The following is a 19,661-nucleotide window of genomic DNA, read 5'->3' on the forward strand; positions in this document are numbered from 1 at the left end:
ACTTTCCCTAGCGCTTAGTACAGTATTCTGCACACAATAAACACTCGATAAGTACAGTTGAATGAACGTAGTAAGCACTTAAATATAATTTTAAAAAACCTCAAAACACTGCGGACTCCTCCCACCCGGCCCTCTCCATGTCCAAGGATCAAATTGATCCAGGGGCAGGGAGGTGTGTAGTGTGGTGTGGTGTGGTGGGTGTGTGTGAAAAGTGTGTGTGTGAAGTGTGTGGGTATTTGAGAGTAAAGGTGGGGGCTGTTTGTGTGTGAATGTCCAAAGTGTGTGGGTATATGTGGGTGCATGTGCTTGCAAGGGCATGGGGAGGGAGTGTGGAAGAGGTGTGAGTGTGACAGGGACTGGGTGTGTGAAGGTGGGGGGCTGGGAGAGTGCGAGGGTGTGTCAACAGGGGGATGAGTATGAAGGGTTTGGGAGTGTGAGGGCGGGGGGGAGGGTTTGTGTGCGTGTGTGTGTGCGTGTGCGCACGTGCAGACACACCTGTGTGTAAGGGAGTAATAGAGCAGACAGCCCCATCAAGACCCCAGCCCAGGGCCCCCACCCCCCCCAACACACTCACGCACGGTCCCAGCCTTGCGGTGTGACTCGAACAGCATCACGGCAGCCAGTTCCCGCTTTACCTGCAGGGAGCACAGTGGGGTCAGGCCGGTGTGGACCAGGTGGGGGACATGCGGGGGGGGGCGGGGGGGTTCAGGTCCTCAGACTCGGGGTGAGGCCAGGGGTAGTGGGGCCAGGGGAGGTGCTGACCGAGTTGGAGAGATGCGCCACAGCCTTGATGTGCAGGAGCTCCTCAAAGATCAGCTCCAGCTCCTCATCTGAGCGCTGCCCGAGGCTGCGGGGCACAGGGGTGGTGCTGGGGGGAGGCAGATGCGATCGGGGGAGCGGGGGGAAGCTCACAGGGGCAGCACTGAGGGTGGGGGAGGGTCAGGATGGGGGTTGGCACAGCGGTAGGCCTGGGGGAGGGTCCGGATCAGAGATGATACTGGGGCAGCAGCGGAGGGGGTGCAGTCAGATGGGGGATAATAATAATAATGATGGTATTTGTTAAGCGCTTACTATGTGCCAGGCACTGTACTAAGCATTGGAGTGGTTACAAGTAAATTGGGTGGGACACATTTCCTGTCCCATGTGGGGCTCACAGTCTCAATCCCCATTTTACAGATGAGATAGCTGAGCACTGAGAGAAGTGAAGTGACTTGCCCATGAACACAGCAGACAACTGGCAGAGCCAGGATGGAACCAGGGTAGCACAGGGGGAAGGTCAGGGCAGAGCTGGGAGGGTCAGAATGGGGGTGGAACAGGGGCAACACTGGGGGGGTTCAGAATGGGGGATCACATAGGGGAAGGCGGGGGGGTCAGGATTGGGCATCACATAGGGCAGTGCCAGTGGGATTGAGGGGCGGGGGGTTAGGGTGACTCACGGTTTCCTTAATGCCATGGTCAGCAGGGCGTCGGATCCCCGCTGGGACAGCAGGCCCATGGCCTCGGCCAGCTCTTCGGCCTCCCGCTCACCCCCCAGATTTCCCCCTGGGACCTCCCCGGGGAGGCCCCACAGCTCCGGCACGGAGAAGCGGTAGAACTGGGCATCCCGGTCCTGAAAGTGCCAGTCGTCTTTCACTGTCGGGGAGGGGGACGGAGGGCCAGAAGGAGGAGGAGGAGGGAAATGGGGGTGAGGGGTGGAGGTGAGCAGAGAGGGACTGGGTCCCACTGGGCTCTCCCTCTGCCCACCCTGATCACCTGAACCCCCAGGACTAGGAGAAGCAGCATGGCGTAGTGGATAGAACATGGGCTTGGGAGTCCACAGGAGAAGTTAATGACCGGAAATGTGGGGTGGAGGAACGCCAACTCTGCCCGCACCCCAAACCCGCTAATGGGCCCCAGGGCTCCTCCTCTTCCTCCTCCTCTGAAGTCCCAGACTCTTGCTCCGTCTCCGGACTAGAGATGCTCCCTCCGAGCTCTGCCCTGCATCTTCTAGACTGTGAGCCCATTGTAGGATGGGTACTGTCTCTACATGTTGCCAACTTGTACTTCCCAAGCGCTTAGTACAGTGCTTAGTACAGGTCGTGGGTTCTAATCCTGGCTCTACCACTTGTTTGCTATGTGACCTTGGGCCCTTAAAACCTGGGTACTTCTGACTCTCAGGCCACCGAGGCCACGCAGGAACCGAGAGACGGCCTTCCTCCTGGTCACCGGAGGCTCCCCCAGCCCTGCCATGTCCCCCGCCTCCGGCCCCTGGCTCACCGTGGTGGAGCACCCCCTCATCCAGCAACACCTGGCAGATGCCCACGGCCTGGCTCCGGGACTGGATGCCGAATCCGGTGGCCAAGAGCCCGTCCACCAGCTCCCGGCCCGAGCAGCACTGCCTGGGGAGGAGTCAGAGACGCTGAAGGGTTAAGGGGAGGTCACCGGGGTGTGTGGGGTGCAGACTGGAAGCAGGCTGTGGGCAGGAAATGTGTCTACTGTTATACTGTCCTCTCTCAAGTGCTTAGAACAGCGCTCTGCACACAGTAAGTGCTCAGTAAATACAATTGGCTGACTGAGCAAAAACCCGGGGCTCACAACCTTTTCCACCCACCTTGACTCCCCTAGGTGCTGTTCATGAGTGGGGAGGGGGTAATCGAGGGGGCGGAGCTACAGGTGGAGATCTGGGGGTCAGAGGTCAAGGTCCCGGTGGGGAAGTACACACCGGTAGAGCCTCAGGTGGTGCTTGCGGTCCCGGACGAGGGCCGGGCAGGTGTCCAGCAGATGACCGTAGAGCAGCTTCGCTGCCCGGAGGACAGTGGCCTGGAGGGATGGGTACACACCGGGCTCAGTAGAAACTTGCCCAATCTGAGGCATCCAACATGCCGGCTCCCCAAAATCTGCTCCCTCCCACCTCCCGCCGACAACCCCTCACCCTGCCGCACCTGAGCCAGGCCCGGGCTAGAGTTCAGGGTCTCGTCGTTGTCGTTGAGCGGCGTCTGGAGGGGAAATGGGTGCTTAATCTCTAGTCGGAGTCCCCAAGCCTTCCTGCCATCCCCCATCTGCATCCCCTAGATCCTTCACCCCACATCGTTCTCCCCCAACCTCGGGGTGCAGACAGATCAGCTAATACAGTGACAATAGCTGTTCACTGAAATCAGAGTCAAACCAGTGTTCCCCTTGGACTCAGTCAGCCTCCCTGTTCACACGCAGGGAGCCCGTTGTTGGGTAGGGACCGCCTCTATATGTTGCCGACTTGTACTTCCCAAGCGCTTAGTACAGTGCTCTGCACACAGTAAGCGCTCAATAAATACAATTGAATGAATGAATGAATGCAAGCACAAACACACACACACACACACACACAAGCTTACATACCCACAGACATAGACACATAATACTAATACCATTTGCTAAGCACCTACTGTGTGTAAGCATTAGGGTGAATGCAAGCAAATTGGGTTGGACACAGTCCCCGTCCCACGTTGGGCTCACAGCCTCAGTCCCCCTTTTACAGATGAGGTAATTGAGGCCCGGAGAAGTGAAGCGACTTGCCCAAGGTAACACAGCAGACATGTGGCGGAGCCACGATGAGAGCCCACGACCTTCTGAGCCCCAGGCCCGTGCTTTCTCCACTATGCCATGCTGCTTCACATGCATGCTTGCCTCCCCACAGACTACACGTATGCTCACATATACCCACATGCAAGAATGCTTGAATACCCACAGACATATATGTGCTTACATACCCTCGGGCACAGACTCACGCAGACTCGTAGTACACACCTCCCTACAGTAACCCCTACCCAAAACACACTCCCATTTCTACACACTTGCCCCCGATTCCAGCTCCCTCCCCTGCAGGGGCAAAGGGGTCAGTTAGAGGGATCAAATCAGTAGTATTTATTGAGCACTTGCTGTGTGCAGAACACTGTACTGAGTGCTTGCGAAAGTACGATACAACAGAGTTGGTAGACGCGTTCCCTGCCCACAGAGAGTTTACAATCTGGAAGGGATACAGCTTCTCGGTGGGCCCTGGACTCCAGCTCTTTCCTACCCCTTCCCCCACCAAGCTTCCCCCCTCCCTGTTTTCTGCCCCAACCAGTGAGGGTTACCTGCTACCAGGTAAGGTTGCTAGCCAGGCCCCACCCAGCCACTCCCCCTCAGGGTCAGGGCAGACACCTGCCACCCACAGGAGAAGTTAATGACCGGAAATGTGGGGTGGAGGAATGCCAACTCTGCCCGCACCCCAAACCCGCTAATGGGCCCCAGGGCTCCTCCTCTTCCTCCTCCTCTGAAGTCCCAGACTCTTGCTCCCTCTCCGGCCTAGAGATGCTCCCTCCGAGCTCTGCCCTGCATCTTCTAGACTGTGAGCCCATTGTTGGGTGGGTACCATCTCTACATGTTGCCAACTTGTACTTCCCAAGCGCTTAGTACAGTGCTCTGCACACAGTAAGTGCTCAATAAATACGATTGAACGAATGAATGAATGTGAACCTGTCCTAGGAGCTGGCTTTATCCCTGGGACAAACGATCCTGGGCCCGGAGGGACTTGGAGCTGCTGATCACTCCCTCTCCCTCCCCCACCCTGCCCCCCAAGTCCCGAGTGCTTGCCCACCCATCCCCATCCCCCTTACCTCTCCTCCCTTCCCTGTCTGCTTTACCCAAGTTTGTGTGTTGGAGCAGTTTGGAGCTCCACGGAGTGACCACTGCCCGGGGGGGCCGGTTGCTCGGAGGAGTTGGGAGGGGGGCAGTGCTCGCCCCTCACCTCTCTGGGTGACACGGGTCAGAGCTTGGGGGCAGGGGCACCCGGAGTGTCCGCGGCACGGGACCCGTCAGACCTGTTTGCCAGGTACTGAGGAGTCAGGACTGGAGTTGGGGGGGTTGGTGGATTAGGGGAGGGGGAGGGGCCCAGTCCCCCACTTGACACTCTCCCTGTCTCCAGATGGCTGGTCCCTCGGTAGCCACCAAAGGAGGCTCTCCACCTTCCCTCCCCTTCCTCCAATCCTGGTTCTCCCACCTCTGACTTGGACAGGACTTCCTGCTGTCTAACCTCACTGCCTCCTGCTGCAGTTTCTGCCCATTTCCCCCTGGCTCCCTCCAGGGCAGGTGATAGGCTCTTCTAGGCCTTAGGAAAGAGGTCTGGGAGGGCATCAACTCCCTTCCACTTGGACCGCTTTCTCCCACCTTCCCGAGGGTCTCGACTCTCCCCCTGCCTGAATCTCACCCACTCTCAGCAGCTCAAGACCTGATAACTGGAGCCCAGGCCTTAGCTACGTTCCCTCCAGCACCGCAACACTGAGCACACGACTGCACACAGCCACTTTCACACGCAACCACTAACCCAGACGCCGACCTTCTTCTTTTTCCCCCCACATCCTCCCACCTAATAGGGGTGGGGGGAAAGACGCACGGGAGAGATTAGTCCCACCTTCTTCTAGTCCCACCCCCCCCTCCCTGCCCCTCCCCAACTGCCCCCATTCCCGGGGGAGTTCATTGTCCCAGCCCCTCACCCCCGCCGCCGGGGAGGGGCAGGAAACACGGGTTAGTGCAGAATTAGGTTCCAGCCAGTGGCCCCGGCCGGACGTGAAGGTTTTCATTTAATTGCCTCCTACGGGCCGTCCCCTCCCCCGGCCCCGCTCCTGCCTCGGTGTCTCCACTCGGGGTGGGGACGGGCGGGGGGGGGAGCAGTGGTCCCCCATCACTGCCCAGATGACCCCTCCTCACCCCCCCAAGGCACTGTGGCTCCCTCATTCCCCCCCCACCGGCCACCCCCAACCAGGCCCAAAATAGCTCTCCCCACCCCCACCACCCCTCATCTCCTCTTCCTGCACGGGGGAAGCGTGACAGTAGGCCTGGAGCCAGCTGGACCCCCCTGCATCTCTCTCGCCTGCGATTTCAGGGCCAGGCCGTACCCCCCCACCCCTGTACTCACTCCCCCCCCCACTTCCCTTCTCCGGTCGTCAAGGTAACATCCCCCCTCCCCTACTCCTTCCCTGCGACCTCCTCCCCCCCCAACTCTCAGCCTGAGGCTGAGGGGCCCTAGGCCGGATGCTTGAGTTCCAGACAGCCCTTGCCCTGTGTCCCCATCCATCTCTGTCTCAGTTTCCCCTCTAAGACCCGAGGGGAAGGGAATCCTAGCGGGGGGACGGGGTTTCTGGGGGGAGGAGGGAAGCTGGCAGTGGCGGGCTGGGGAAGAGGTGACAGGAACTCGGGGAGGGGGCCGGTGGAAGACCAATTGTTGCTATCAGAGAAGTGGAAAACAGCCCGGGCTTTGGAGTCAGAGGTCATGGGTTCGAATCCCGACTCCACCACATGTCTGCTGTGTGATCTTGGGCAAGTCACTTAACTTCTCTGAGCCTCAGTTACCTCATCTGTACAATGGGGATTAAGACTGTGAGCCCCACGTGGGACAACTTGATCACCTTGTATATCCCCAGCGCTTAGAACAGTGCTCTGCACATAGTAAGCGCTTAATAAATACCATCATTATTATTATTATCCCCGAGACGGCTCATCAACTCCACCCCTCCTTCGACGGTCCGCCTGCCTCCCGAAACTGGGCAACCTGTGGGGGCGGGCAGGCCTGCACCCTTGGCGGTCGCCCCAGGGGCTGCCAGGCAACGTGGCCGGGGGAAGTGGCAGCCTCGACCATGCCACTCGCTGCCCTCCCACCCCCGGGCATTAGCCGGTTGGGTACGGCACTCGCACGTTGCCACGGCAACCGTGGCAGGGCCTGGCAGAGCGTGACGGGCTGGGCAGATCCGGGGCAGTCAGTTCCCTCCTTTGCCTCCCCTTCCCGGTGCCCCCCGCCCCCCGGTTGGCCCACTGCGTTGGCAGCGCCCCCTCCCCCGTCCCTCGCCCATCCCTCGCCCATCCCTCGCCCCGTGCATCCGAGGGGAGGGGGTACCCACCCAGCGCAAGCCCTGGATCCGTCCGGGCGGGGGCCCGCGCTCCGGCTCCAGCTCGTAGGAATTCGTCCGGGGCCGGGGTACCCTCCGGAGGGCCATGGCCAGCAGCAGCGTGCCCGCGGGCACCACGTCCGGGAGCCCCCCGGCTCCTCCTGCTCGGCGCCCGTCGGACCAGCCGGCCTGCCAGCGGCCCTCGCCCGGCCAGCCCACCTGGGCCGCCCCGCGGAGGAGTCAGGAGGGGGGGCGGTGGCAGGGCCCGGCCGGGGGAGTGGGCACCAGACCGGTCAGGGAGAGGGGGCACGGGCCCACCTCCGTCCCCCAGAGAACCAGCTGCAGTCCCCAGGGCCCCTCCCCCGGGCAGGCCCTGCCCCCCAACTCCATGCCCGACCCTCTCACCTTCCTGGGTACCAGGGCCCCCACCCCCTCCCCTCCTTGCCCCGTGCCCACCGACCCGCTTCTCACCTTCATGTCCCCGAGAGGGCGGGCAGAAGACCCCTCGCCCACCCCCGGGCTCCCTGGAGAAAGACCCCGCCCCCAACGCCGTCCGGGCCGGGGGCAGGAGGGGAAAGGGCAGAAGAAGGGGGGCCCCGGCCCGGGCGGGCACAGCCCCGCGGCCTGGCACCTCGGCTCCCGCGAACAGCTGGCACAGGAGGCGGGCCAGCCCTCGGCTGGCACGGAGCCCGGCGGCCCTGCCCCGCCTCCGGCCCGGCCGAGGGGGGAAAGGGTCCCCCGGGAACAGACGGGGCGGGGCGCAACGTCATTCCCTCATTCTCTGTCTCCCCCTTTCAGACTGTGAGCCCACTGGTGGATTGGCACCGTCTCTATATGTTGCCAACTTGGCCTTCCCAAGCGCTTAGTACAGTGCTCTGCACCCAGTAAGTGCTCAATAAATACGATTGATGATGATGATGATGTGAGCCCACTGGTGGGTAGGCACCGTCTCTATATGTTGCCAACTTGGCCTTCCCAAGCGCTTAGTACAGTGCTCTGCACCCAGTAAGCGCTCAATAAATACGATTGATGATGATGATGATGTGAGCCCACTGGTGGGTAGGGACCGTCTCTATATGTTGCCAACTTGGCCTTCCCAAGCGCTTAGTCCAGTGCTCTGCACCCAGTAAGCGCTCAATAAATACGATTGATGATGATGATGATGTGAGCCCACTGGTGGGTAGGCACCGTCTCTATATGTTGCCAACTTGGCCTTCCCAAGCGCTTAGTCCAGTGCTCTGCACCCAGTAAGCGCTCAATAAATACGATTGATGATGATGATGATGTGAGCCCACTGTTGGGTAGGCACCGTCTCTATATGTTGCCAACTTGGACTTCCCAAGCGCTTAGTCCAGTGCTCTGCACATAGTAAGCGCTCAATAAATACAATTGATGATGATGATGATGTGAGCCCACTGGTGGGTAGGCACCGTCTGTATATGTTGCCAACTTGGACTTCCCAAGCGCTTAGTACAGGGCTCTGCACATAGTAAGCGCTCAATAAATACGATTGATGATAATGATGATGTGAGCCCACTGTTGGGTAGGCACCGTCTCTATATGTTGCCAACTTGGACTTCCCAAGCGCTTAGTCCAGTGCTCTGCACCCAGTAAGCGCTCAATAAATACGATTGATTGATTCAGTCGTATTTACTGAGCGCTTATTGGGTGGAGCCCTGGACTAGAGAGGCAGCGGGGCTCCGTGGAGAGGAAGCGCCAGGCCTTGGAAGCCGGAGGTCGTGGGTTCTAATTCCGGCTCCGGCCCTCGCCGTTCATTCAGTCAATCGTATTTATTGAGCGCTTACTGTGTGCAGAGCACTGGACTAAGCGCTTGGGAAGTACAAGTTGCCAACATGTAGAGACGGCCATTACCCAACAGTGGGCTCACAGTCTTGGGTAGGGACTGTCTCTATGTGTTGCCGACTTGTACTTCCCAAGCGCTTAGTACAGTGCTCTGCACACAGTAAGCGCTCAATAAATACGATCGATTGATTGATTGATTGATTGGGTGACTTTGGGCAAGACTTTGGACAGACTTCTCGGGACCTTAGTTCCCTCGGCTGGAGAATGGGGATGAAGATTGGGAGCCCCACGTGGGACAACCTGGTCACCTTGTGTCTCCCCCAGCGCTTAGAACAGTACTTGACACATAGTAAGCGCTTAACAAATACCATCATCATCATTATTATTACTAAGCGCTTGGAAAGTACAATTCGGAATGGTATTTGTTAAGCGCTTACTGTTGTGCCAAGCACTGTTCTAAGCACTAGGGAAGATACAAGGTCATCAGGTTGTCCCACGCGTGGCTCAGTGGAAAGAGCCCGGGCTTTGGAGTCCGAGGTCATGGGTTCAAATCCCGACTCCGCCAATTGTCAGTTGTGTGGCTTTTGGCAAGTTAACCTAACTTCTCTGGCCCTTGGTGACCTCTTCTGTAAAATGGGGATGAAGACTGTGAGCCCCTCGCGGGACAACCTGATCACCTCATAATCTCCCCAGCGCTTAGAACAGTGCTTTGCACATAGTAAGCGCTTAATAAATACGATTATTATTGTTATTATTATAATTCATATGCATTTTACACATGAGGTCACTGAGGCCCAGAGAGATTAAATGATTTGCCCAAGGTTGCCCAGAAGACAAGTGGTGGAGTCGGGATTAGAACCCACGCCCTCTGACTCCCAAACCCGGGCTTTTTCCATTGAGCCACGCTGCTTCTCTAACAGCATCAGGGGTCCTGGAGTTGGGGAGGGTCAGGGGGTCTTCGGGGAGTGGGGAGGGGTCCCGGCGGGAGGAAGAAGCAGCGTGGCTCAGTGGAAAGAGCACGGGTTTGGGAGTCAGAGGTCATGTGTTCTAATCCCGGCTCCTCCAATTGTCAGCTGTGTGACTTTGGGCAAGTCACTTCACTTCTCTGGGCCTCAGTTATCTCATCTGTAAAATGGGGATTAAGACTGTGAGCCCCATTTGGGACAACCTGATCACCTTGTAACTTCCCCAGCGCTTAGAACAGTGCTTTGCACATAGTAAACGCCTAATAAATGTCATCAAAAAAAAAAAAATCCCGGCTCCTTCGCTTGTCAGCTGTGGGGCTTTGGGCAAGTCACTTCTCTGGGCCTCAGTTACTTCATCATCATCAATCGTATTTATTGAGCGCTTACTGTGTGCAGAGCACTGTACTAAGCGCTTGGGAAGTACAAGCTGGCAACATATAGAGACAGTCCCTACCCAACAGTGGGCTCACAGTCTAAAAATGTGACTTCCAGATGAAGTTACTTCATCTGGAAAATGGGGATGAAGATTGCGAGGCCCACATGGGACAACCTGATCACCCTGTATCCTCCCCAGCGCTTAGAGCAGCGCTCTGCACACAGTAAGCGCTCAATAAATACGATTGAATGAATGAATGGGGAGCAGCCACGTGTCCGGGATTAGGAATGCAAACACGGAAGAGGGGCGGGAGGTGCAGAGGGCGGTGAGTCATCGCGGCTCCACCCGGCAGGGAAATCCGGGCTGTTTCCCGGCGGGGGAAGGAATAGGAGTCCGCCCTCCCTCCCTCCAGCCCATCTTGGGGGCTCAGAGGCCAAGGATCCCCCAAGGAAGAAGCGGAGCCTCCATGCGGGGCCTAACAGGAGCTCTCTCTCTCTCTCTTCCCCCACACCCCCACCCCCAGACTCCAGGCAGACCCCCGGGGGGGCTCCCAGCTGCCCATGATCCCCCCTGAGGGCCGAAAGAAGGGGAAATAATAATAATAATAACAATAATAATGGTATGTGTTAAGCGCTTACTACGTGCAAAGCACTGTTCTAAGCCCTGGGGGGATACAAGGTGATCAGGTTGTCCCTCGTGGGGCTCACAGTCTTCAACCCCGATTTCCAGATGAGGGAACTGAGGCACAGAAGAGTTAAGTGACTTGCCCAAAGTCACACAGCTGACAAATGAGTAGTGTGGCTGAGTAATAATAATAATAATGGCATTTAAGCGCTTACTACGTGCAAAGCACTGTTCTAAACCCTGGGGGGATACAAGGTGATCAGGTTGTCCCTCGTGGGGCTCACAGTCTTCAACCCCGTTTTCCAGATGAGGGAACTGAGGCACAGAAGAGTTAAGTGACTTGCCCAAAGTCGCACAGCTGACAAATAAGTAGTGTGGCTGAGTAATAATAATAATAAAAATGGCATTTGTTAAGCGCTTACTATGTGCGAAGCACTGTTCTAAGCGCTGGATAGCAGCATGGCTCATTGGAAAGAGCGCGGGGTAGGAAGCCAGAGGTCTTCGGTTCAAACCCCGACTCTGCCACTTGTCAGCTGGGTGACCTTGGGCAAGTCGCTTCACTTCTCTGTGCCTCATTACCTCATCTGGAAAATGGGGATGAAGACTGTGAGCCCTATGTGGGACAACCTGATCACTTTGTATCCTCCCCAGCGCTTAGACCATTCATTCAATCGTATTTATTGAGTGCTTACTGGGTGTAGTGCTTTGCACATAGTAAGTGCTTAACAAATGCCATCATTATTATTATTAAGTGGCGGAGGCGGCATTAGAACCCACGACCTCTGACTCCCAAGCCCGGGCTCTTTCCATTGAGCCACGCTGCTTCTCTAATAATAATGAAGGTATTTGTTAAGTGGTTAACTATGTGCCAAGCACTGTTCTAAGCGCTGGGGTAGGTACAAGGTATGCAGGTTATCCCACGTGGGGCTCACAGTCTTCATCCCCATTTTACAGATGAGGTAACTGAGGCCCAGAGAAGTGAAGTGACTTGCCCAAGGTCATTTAACAGACAAGTGGCCCTACCTCCTTCCCCTCCCCACAGCTCCTGTGTATATGTTTGTACAGATTCATTACTCATTTATTTTACTTGTACATATTTACTATTCTATTTATTTTATTTTGTTAATATGTTTTGTTTTGTTGTCTGTCTCCCCCTTCTAGACTGTGAGCCCGTTGTTGGGTAGGGACCGTATCTATATGTTGCCAATTTGTACTTCCCAAGCGCTTAGTACAGTGCTCTGCATACAGTAAGCGCTCAGTAAATACGATTGAATGAATGAAAGAATGAAAAGTGGCGAAGCCGGGCAGGAGGGATGTGGGTTAGACTGCAGCAGGAGGACTGTGAGCCCGTTGTTGGGTAGGGATTGTCTCTATCTGTTGCCCAATTGTACTTTCCAAGCGCTTAAGTACAGTGCTCTGCACACAATAAGCGCTCAATAAATACGATTGAATGAATTAATCTGGGTTAGCCTGCAACGGGAGGGATGTGGATTAGACCGCAGCAGGAGAGCATCGGTAGTAATACGAGCCCGTTGTTGGGTAGGAATTGTTCATTCATTCATTCAATCGTATTTATTGAGCGCTTATTGTGTGCAGAGCACTGTACTAAGTGCTTGGGAAGTAAAAGTCGGCAACATATGGGGAAGGTTCCTACCCAACAGCGGGCTCACAGTCTAGATGGGGGAGACAGACAACAAAACAAAACATCTAGACAGGTGTCAAAACCGTCAGAATAAATAAATTGTTGCTGAATTGTACTTTGCAAGCGCTTCGTACAGTGCTCCGCACCCGGTAAGTGCTCAATAAATACAACTGAATAAATAATAATAAATAATAACGGCATTTTAAAAGCGCTTAGCATGTGCTAAGCACTGTTCTAAGCGCTGGGGAAGATACTAGGTGATCAGGTTGTCGCACGTGGGTCTCGCAGTCTTAATCCCCATTTTACAGATGAGGAAACTGAGACATGAAGTGACTTTCCCAGTGTCACACAGATGATGAATGGTGGGGTCGGGATTAGAAACCACGACCCCTGACTCTAAGCCACGCTGCTTCAAGACTGGAGCAAAAGGGATGTGGGTTAGACTGCAGCAGGAGGTCTGTGATCTCACCTGAGCTTTATCCCGGCTCCGCCGATTGTCAGCTGTGTGACTTTGGGTAAGTCACTTCTCTTCTCTGGGTCTCAGTTCCCTCATCTGTAAAATGGGGATTAAGACTGTGAGCCCCTCGTGGGACAACCGGATCACTTTGTAACCTCCCCAGTGCTTAGAACAGTGCTTTGCACATAGTAAGCACTTAATAAATGCCATCATTATTATTATTATGCCAAATTTCCAGCCCCCAGAAGGTGGGAAGCAGTGCAGAGGAGGGAAAAGAGGAGGAGAAGAGGCTGTATCTGTGATATAGCCTCCAATCCCTGCCGTATCAGCCTCCTTACTGACCTCCCAGCCTCCTGTCTCTTCCCCACTCCAGTCCATACCTCACCCTGCTGCCCGGATCGTTCTTCTACAAAAACATTTAGTACATGGTTCCCCACTGCGCAAAAAACTCAAGTGGTTTTCCACTTGAAGCAGCGTGGCTCAGTGGAAAGAGCTCAGGCTTTGGAGTCAGAGGTCATGGGTTCAAATCCCGGCTCCTCCAATTGTCAGCTGGGTGACTTTGGGCAAGTCACTTCACTTCTCTGGGCCTCAGTTACCTCATTGTAAAATGGGGACTAAGACTGTGAGCCCCCCGTGGGACAACCTGATCACCTTGTAACCTCCCCAGCGCTTTGCACATAGTAAGTGCTTAATAAATGCCATTATTACTATTATTATTATTATCCACCTTCACAGCAAACAAAACCCCACGCTTGGCTTAAAGCCCTCAATCACTTTGCCCCCCAGCGTGGCTAGAGAAGCAGCGCGGCTCAGTGGAAAGAGCATGGGCTTTGGAGTCAGAGGTCATGGGTTTGAATTCCAACTCTGCCACATGTCTGCTGTGTGACCTTGGGCAAGTCACTTAACTTCTCTGAGCCTCAGTTACTTCGTCTGTAAAATGGGGATTAAGACTGTGAGCCCCACGTGGGGCATCTTGATCACCTTGTATCCCCCCCAGCGCTTAGAACAGTGCTCTATACGTAGTAAGCACTTAACAAATGCCATCATTATTATTATTACCTCACCTTTCTACTCTCCTACTCCAACCCAAACACTTTGCTCCTCACTACTCACCTTCTCACTGTGCCTCCATCTCGTCTATCTTGCAGCCGACCCCTGGCCTCTGTCCTCCCTGTGGCCCGGAACGCCTGCCCCACTCAAATCCGACAGACATTTACTCTCCCCCCACCCCGCTCCCTTCAAAGCCTCATTCATTCATTCATTCAATCGTATTTATTGATCGCTTACTGTATGCAGAACACTGTACTAAGCGCTTGGAAAGTACAATTCAGCAACAGAGACAATCCCTGCCCACAAGGGGCTCACAGTGCAAAAAGGGGGAGACAGTCATCCAAAAAAAGTAAACAGGCATCCATATAAAATTATAGAATTATAGATATATACACATCATTAATAAAATAAATAGAATAATAAATAGGTACATATATATATACACAAGTGCTGTGCGGCTTTACTGAAGGTGTATCTCCTCCAAGAAGCTTTGCCTGACTAAGCCCGCTCCCCCTTCTCCCATTCCCTTCTGCATCGCCCTGACTTGCTCCCTTTGTTCTTCCCCCCTCCCAGCCCCACAGCACTTATATCCAAGTCCGTCATTTATTTATTTGATTATTGTCTGTCTCCCTGCCTCTAGACTGTAAGCTCTGTTTTAGGCAGGGAATGGATCTGTTTATTGTTCTATTGTCCTCTCCCGAGCGCTTAGTCCAGTGTTCACAACCCTCTGCCTCCTCCTCTGAACTCTTACCCTCACTCTGTTTTGCTGTCTGTCTCCCCCTTCTAGACTGTGAGCCTGTTGTTGGGTAGGGACCGTCTCTAGATGTTGCCAACTTGGACTTCCCAAGCGCTTAGTACAGTGCTCAGGACACAGTAAGCACTCAATAAGCACGTCATCCCCCTGGCCTAGAATGCCCTCCCTCCGCACATCCACCAAGCCAGCTCTCTTCCTCCCTTCAAGGCCCTACTGAGAGCTCACCTCCTCCAGGAGGCCTTCCCAGACTGAGCCCCCTCCTTCCTCTCCCGCTCCTCCCCCTCCCCATCCCCCCACCTTACCTCCTTCCCCTCCCAACAGCACCTGTATATATGTATATATGTTTGTACAGATTTATTACTCTATTTTATTTGTACATATTTATTCTATTTTATTTTGTTAATATGTTTTGTTTTGTTCTCTGTCTCCCCCTTCTAGACTGTGAGCCCACTGTTGGGTAGGGACTGTCTCTATATGCTGCCAACTTGTACTTTCCAAGCGCTTAGTACAGTGATCTGCACACAGTAAGCGCTCAATAAATACGATTGAATGAATGAATGAATAAATATGACCGAATGAATGGCATCACTCTGACTTCACAGACCCCCCCCCCCCCCCCCCCCCCCCAGTTTCATCCTGAAGGAGATCTGAGCGGAGGACCCAGGATTAGCCCCCTGCCCTCATTCCCCCCCCCATCCCATTCCCTAGAGGGTGGCTCCTCCCCCCAGAGTCGGTCTGTTCCAGCTCAGTGCCCCCTCCCCACCCCATTGCCCTTGGGCCTAGCAGGTGGATGGGGCAGGGGGGCAGGGAATAATAATAATGGCATTTATTAAGCACTTACTATGTGCAAAGCACTGTTCTAAGCGCTGGGGAGTTTACAAGGTGATCAGGTTGTCCCACGGTGGGCTCACAGTCTTAATCCCCATTTTCCAGATGAGGTAACTGAGGCCCAGAGAAGTGAAGTGACTTGCCCAAAGTCACATGGCTGACAAGTGGTGGAGTCGGGATTTGAACCCATGACCTCTGACTCCAAAGCCCGTGCTCTTTCCACTGAGCCATGCTGCTTCTGGACGGGGCAGAGCCAACTCTTCCTGGGCAGAGCTCGTTGGAGTGGTAACAAAAGGGCCCAAGTCAGGGTAATGGGGAGGGGCCGCAGTAGGGGAATTTGGGGCAACAGAAAGGACAGGGGAGGGAGGGCTGATGGACACAAGCAGAGGGTGGAGAACTGAGGAGGAGGTGGTCCACTGCATTCCTGGGCCGGGGCCGGCCGCTGGCCAGGGCAGAAGTGGTCAGCGGAGCAGAACCCCGGTGGGGAGGAGGCAGAGGTCAGAGCCCTGGAGCCGGACGGAAGAGCAAAGGCCAGGGACAATGAAGATGGGGAGGCGTCGTCCTTGAAGGGAGAGGCTGGAGTGGGAGGGGGGAAGGGGGAAAGGGAAGGAGGGGGAGGGGGTTGAAGAGTTGTCCAAGAGGCAGGTGGGGGGGCCGTTAGAGGAGCTGGAGCAGAAGGAGATGGAAATGCAAGGAGGGAAAGGAAGGGGGCTGGGACATTGTGGGGGGAGAGGCAGCGGGGCCGGGGTATTGTGGGGGGAGAGGCAGGGGGGCTGGGGTATTGTGGGGGGAGAGGCAGGGGCCGGGGCCTTGTGGGGGGAGAAGCAAGGGTTGGGGCATTGTGGGGGGGGAGGGGGGGACTGAGACCTTGTAATGGGGAGAGGCAGGAGTCTGGACCCTGTGGGGGGAGAGGCAGGGTTCGGGACCTTGTGGGAGAAGAGGCTGGAGCCTGGGCCCTGTGGGAAAAGAAGCAGGGCCTGGGGCCTTGTGGGAGAAGAGGCAGGAGCAGGGGCCTTGTGGGAGAAGAGGCAGGAGCAGGGGCCTCGTGGGAGGAGAGGCAGGGATTGAGGCCTTTTAATGGGGAGAGGCAGGGGCCCGGACCTTGTTGGGGGAGAGGCAGGGTTTGGGACCTTGTGAGAGAAGAGGCAGGAGCCTGGGCCTTGCGGGAGAAGAGGCAGGAGCCTGGGCCTTGCGGGAGAAGAGGCAGGGCCTGGGGCCTTGTGGGAGAAGAGGCAGGGATTTAGGCCTTGTAATGGGGAGAGACAGGGTTCAGGACCTTGTGGGAGAAGAGGCAGGGGCCAAGGCCGGGGCTTTGTGAGGGGAGAGGCAGGGATTGAAGCCTTGTAATGGGGAGAGGCAGGGGCCAGGACCTTGTCGGGGGAGAGGCAAGGGTTGGGGTATTGTGGGGGGAGAGGCGGGGACTGAGGCCTTGAATTGGGGAGAAGCAGGGGCCTGGACCTTGCTGGGGGAGAGGCTGGGGCAGGGGCCTTGTGGGAGAAGAGGCAGGAGCCAGGGCCTTGTGAGAGGAGAGGCAGGGCCCGGGACCTTGTGAGAGGAGAGGCAGGGCCCGGGACCTTGTGGGAGAAGAGGGAGGGTCCAAGTCTTGTGTGGGGAGAGGCAGGGACCAGGGTATTGTGGAGGGGAGGGGCAGGGGCTGGGACCTCTGGGGGAGGGTTAGGCAACCCTGGAAAAGGAGCCGAGAGCCAAGGGCTGTCCCCTCTAGCTCATTATGGGCAGAGACAATATGTGGGATTGTCCTCTCCCAAGCACTCAGTACAGTGTTCTGCACATGGTAATCACTAGATAAATACCAGTGATCGATGGATTGATGAACCAATTTGACATGAAATGAACAAAATGCAATTCATAACTTGCAGATGAACTGTTCGGCTTTGAGCGAGAGGCTGCTGAGCCGAGGGAGATGGGATTAGGGTCACTAGGATTTTGTCCTCTCCAGTCTCCCATTCCCTGTCCCTTCCACTAGGCCCTCTAGTCCCTGTCCGCACCCCAGGATCCTGGACTTCTGTCATGCTCCTGTCCCCCTCCCCCAGGCCCCCAGGGCCTCGTAGCCACTGGGTGGGTGGGGGGGGAGTGCAGGAGGGGTCAGAGGAAGGGTCCAGAGATGAGTCCTCAGATAAGGAACCCATGGCCTCTGAGCAGGGAGAAGACAAGGCGCAGCCCCTGCCCCAGCCAAGCCCACTCCCCTGACACTCTTAACAGGAAACGAAGAGAGGCCAGAGAGGAAGCGCTGCAGTCAGAGACTTCCTGCTACTGTGACTAGCTGGACCCGAGGCCCCTCCGATGACACCACCCCTTCAGTCCCCCTGAGCCCCCCCATAGCACCCCCCATCACCCCTGAAGCCCCCCATGACAACCCCCCCCACCAAGTCCCCTCCCACAGAGAGGTCACAGTCCCAAGCTCCAGGTTCTAGGGAAGGGAGAAATGGAGAAAGACCTTTACAGATTTGCATTCGCCTCGCCATACACGTAGCTCTCATTTTCTCACACAGACCCCCACACAGAGATAGATTCACACACTCAGGCAGGCATAGTCACCTACACAGATACAGACACTTCACACTTAAAGAGCCACATATATAAACAAGTCCATTATCATAGACATGCACAGGCATTTGCCCAAACGTATGAACTCACACTCCAGCCAACTGAACACTAGCTAAACCCTCCAAAATTCACCCGAACATGCATATAATGATCATAATAATTGTAATATTTAAGCACTTACTGTTTGCCAAGCACTGTACTAAGTGCTAGGGCAGATAAAAGATCGTCAAGGGGCTCACCTTGTAAGTAGGAGGGGGAACAGATATTGAATCCTCATTTTACAGATGAGGAAACTGAGGCACAGAAAAATGAAGGCACTTGCCCGTGGTCACATAGCAGGCAAGTGGCAGAGGTAGAATCAGGACCCAGATTTTCTGAGTTCCAGGCCTGGGCTCTTTCCATTAGACAACACCGCTTTTCTCTATAAAATATACTTTCATGCGCAGTCACTCACACACAACTGAGTGTGTGACACATTCACACACCAACACATAAACACACATAAAGCCAGACACACAGTAGTTGTGAGTGTAAGCAGAGTGGCCTAGTCGATAGAGCACAGGACTGGGAGTCAGGAGACCTGGGTTCTAATCCAGACTCCTCCACTTGCCTGTTGTGTGACCTTGGGCAAGTCCCTTCATTTTTCTGTGCCTCAGTTTCTTCAGTAAAATGGGGATTAAAGACTTGCTCTCCCTTCCCTTTAGATCATGAGCCTCACATGGGACAGGGACTGTATCTGATCTGATTATTCTGTAACCAGTATTTAGGACCATGCTGGGCACATAGTAAATTCTTAACAAGTACCACTATTATTATTAATGGTTTTAATTTGTTAAGCACTTACTACGTGCCTGGTACTGTACTGTTCTGCCAGGTACTGTACTAAGCACTGGGGTAGATATAAGCTAACCAGATTTGACACGGTCCATGTTCACATGGGGCTCACAATCTTAATCCTCATTTTACAGATGAAGTAACTGAGGCCCAGAGAAGTGAAGTAATAATAATAATAATAATGATGGTTTTTGTTAAGCACTTATTATGTGTCAGACATTGTACTAGAAGGTGGGGTGGATACTTCTCTGCTCTGTGACCTTGGCAAGCCACTTAACTTTTCTGGGCCTCAGTTACCTCATCTGTAAAATGGGGATTAAGACTGTGAGTCCATGGGACCACCTGATTACCCTGTATCTACCTCAGTGCTTAGAACAGTGCGTGGCACATAGTAAGCCCTTAGCAAATACCGTAATTATTATTATTCTTACAAGCTAGTCAGGTTGGACACAGTCCATGTCCTGCATGGAGCTCCCAGTCTCAATCCTCATTTTACAGATGAGAAGTGAAGTGACTTACCCACAGTCACACAGCAAAGTCGGGGAGCAGTATTTGAACCCAGGACCTCTAACTCCCGGGTCTAGGCTCTTTACACTGGGCCACACTGCTTCTCAATTGATTAAACATATATACACAAGTAATAGTAATAATAATTCTGGTGTTTAAGTGCTTACTATGTGCCAGGCACTGTACCAAGCGCTGAAATACCGAGGATGTTATAAAGGCCTCAGTGCAAGGATGACCCTCACAGACAAGGAGACCACTACTTAAATATACTCACCCTGGCCCCACAATACTTATGAAATCATTCTTATACTCTACTGTTTCCCTTATCTTTAATCTATTTTAATGTCTGTCTCTCTCTGTAGACTGTGGTCAGGGATC

General features: G+C 54.8%; 1 protein-coding gene across 1 annotated transcript in view; it reads right to left on the reverse strand.

Annotated features, from left to right (window-relative positions):
* RAPGEF3 (Rap guanine nucleotide exchange factor 3) overlaps positions 1–7,399 on the reverse strand; it is a 28,177-nt gene extending 20,778 nt beyond the window's left edge. Inside the window, exons 1-8 of the mRNA XM_038752282.1 lie at positions 7,350–7,399; positions 6,891–7,097; positions 2,922–2,975; positions 2,702–2,799; positions 2,257–2,378; positions 1,437–1,632; positions 763–847; positions 575–635 (exon numbers count right to left, since the gene is read on the reverse strand). Coding sequence (XP_038608210.1) covers positions 575–635; positions 763–847; positions 1,437–1,632; positions 2,257–2,378; positions 2,702–2,799; positions 2,922–2,975; positions 6,891–7,097; positions 7,350–7,355 — 829 coding nt within the window. The 5' untranslated portion in view covers positions 7,356–7,399. The remainder of the gene's footprint in view (positions 1–574; positions 636–762; positions 848–1,436; positions 1,633–2,256; positions 2,379–2,701; positions 2,800–2,921; positions 2,976–6,890; positions 7,098–7,349) is intronic.
* Between the last annotated feature and the right edge of the window lie 12,262 nt (positions 7,400–19,661).

This window comes from Tachyglossus aculeatus, chromosome 10, assembly GCF_015852505.1.
Source record: "Tachyglossus aculeatus isolate mTacAcu1 chromosome 10, mTacAcu1.pri, whole genome shotgun sequence".
NCBI classification, from domain to species: domain Eukaryota; kingdom Metazoa; phylum Chordata; class Mammalia; order Monotremata; family Tachyglossidae; genus Tachyglossus; species Tachyglossus aculeatus.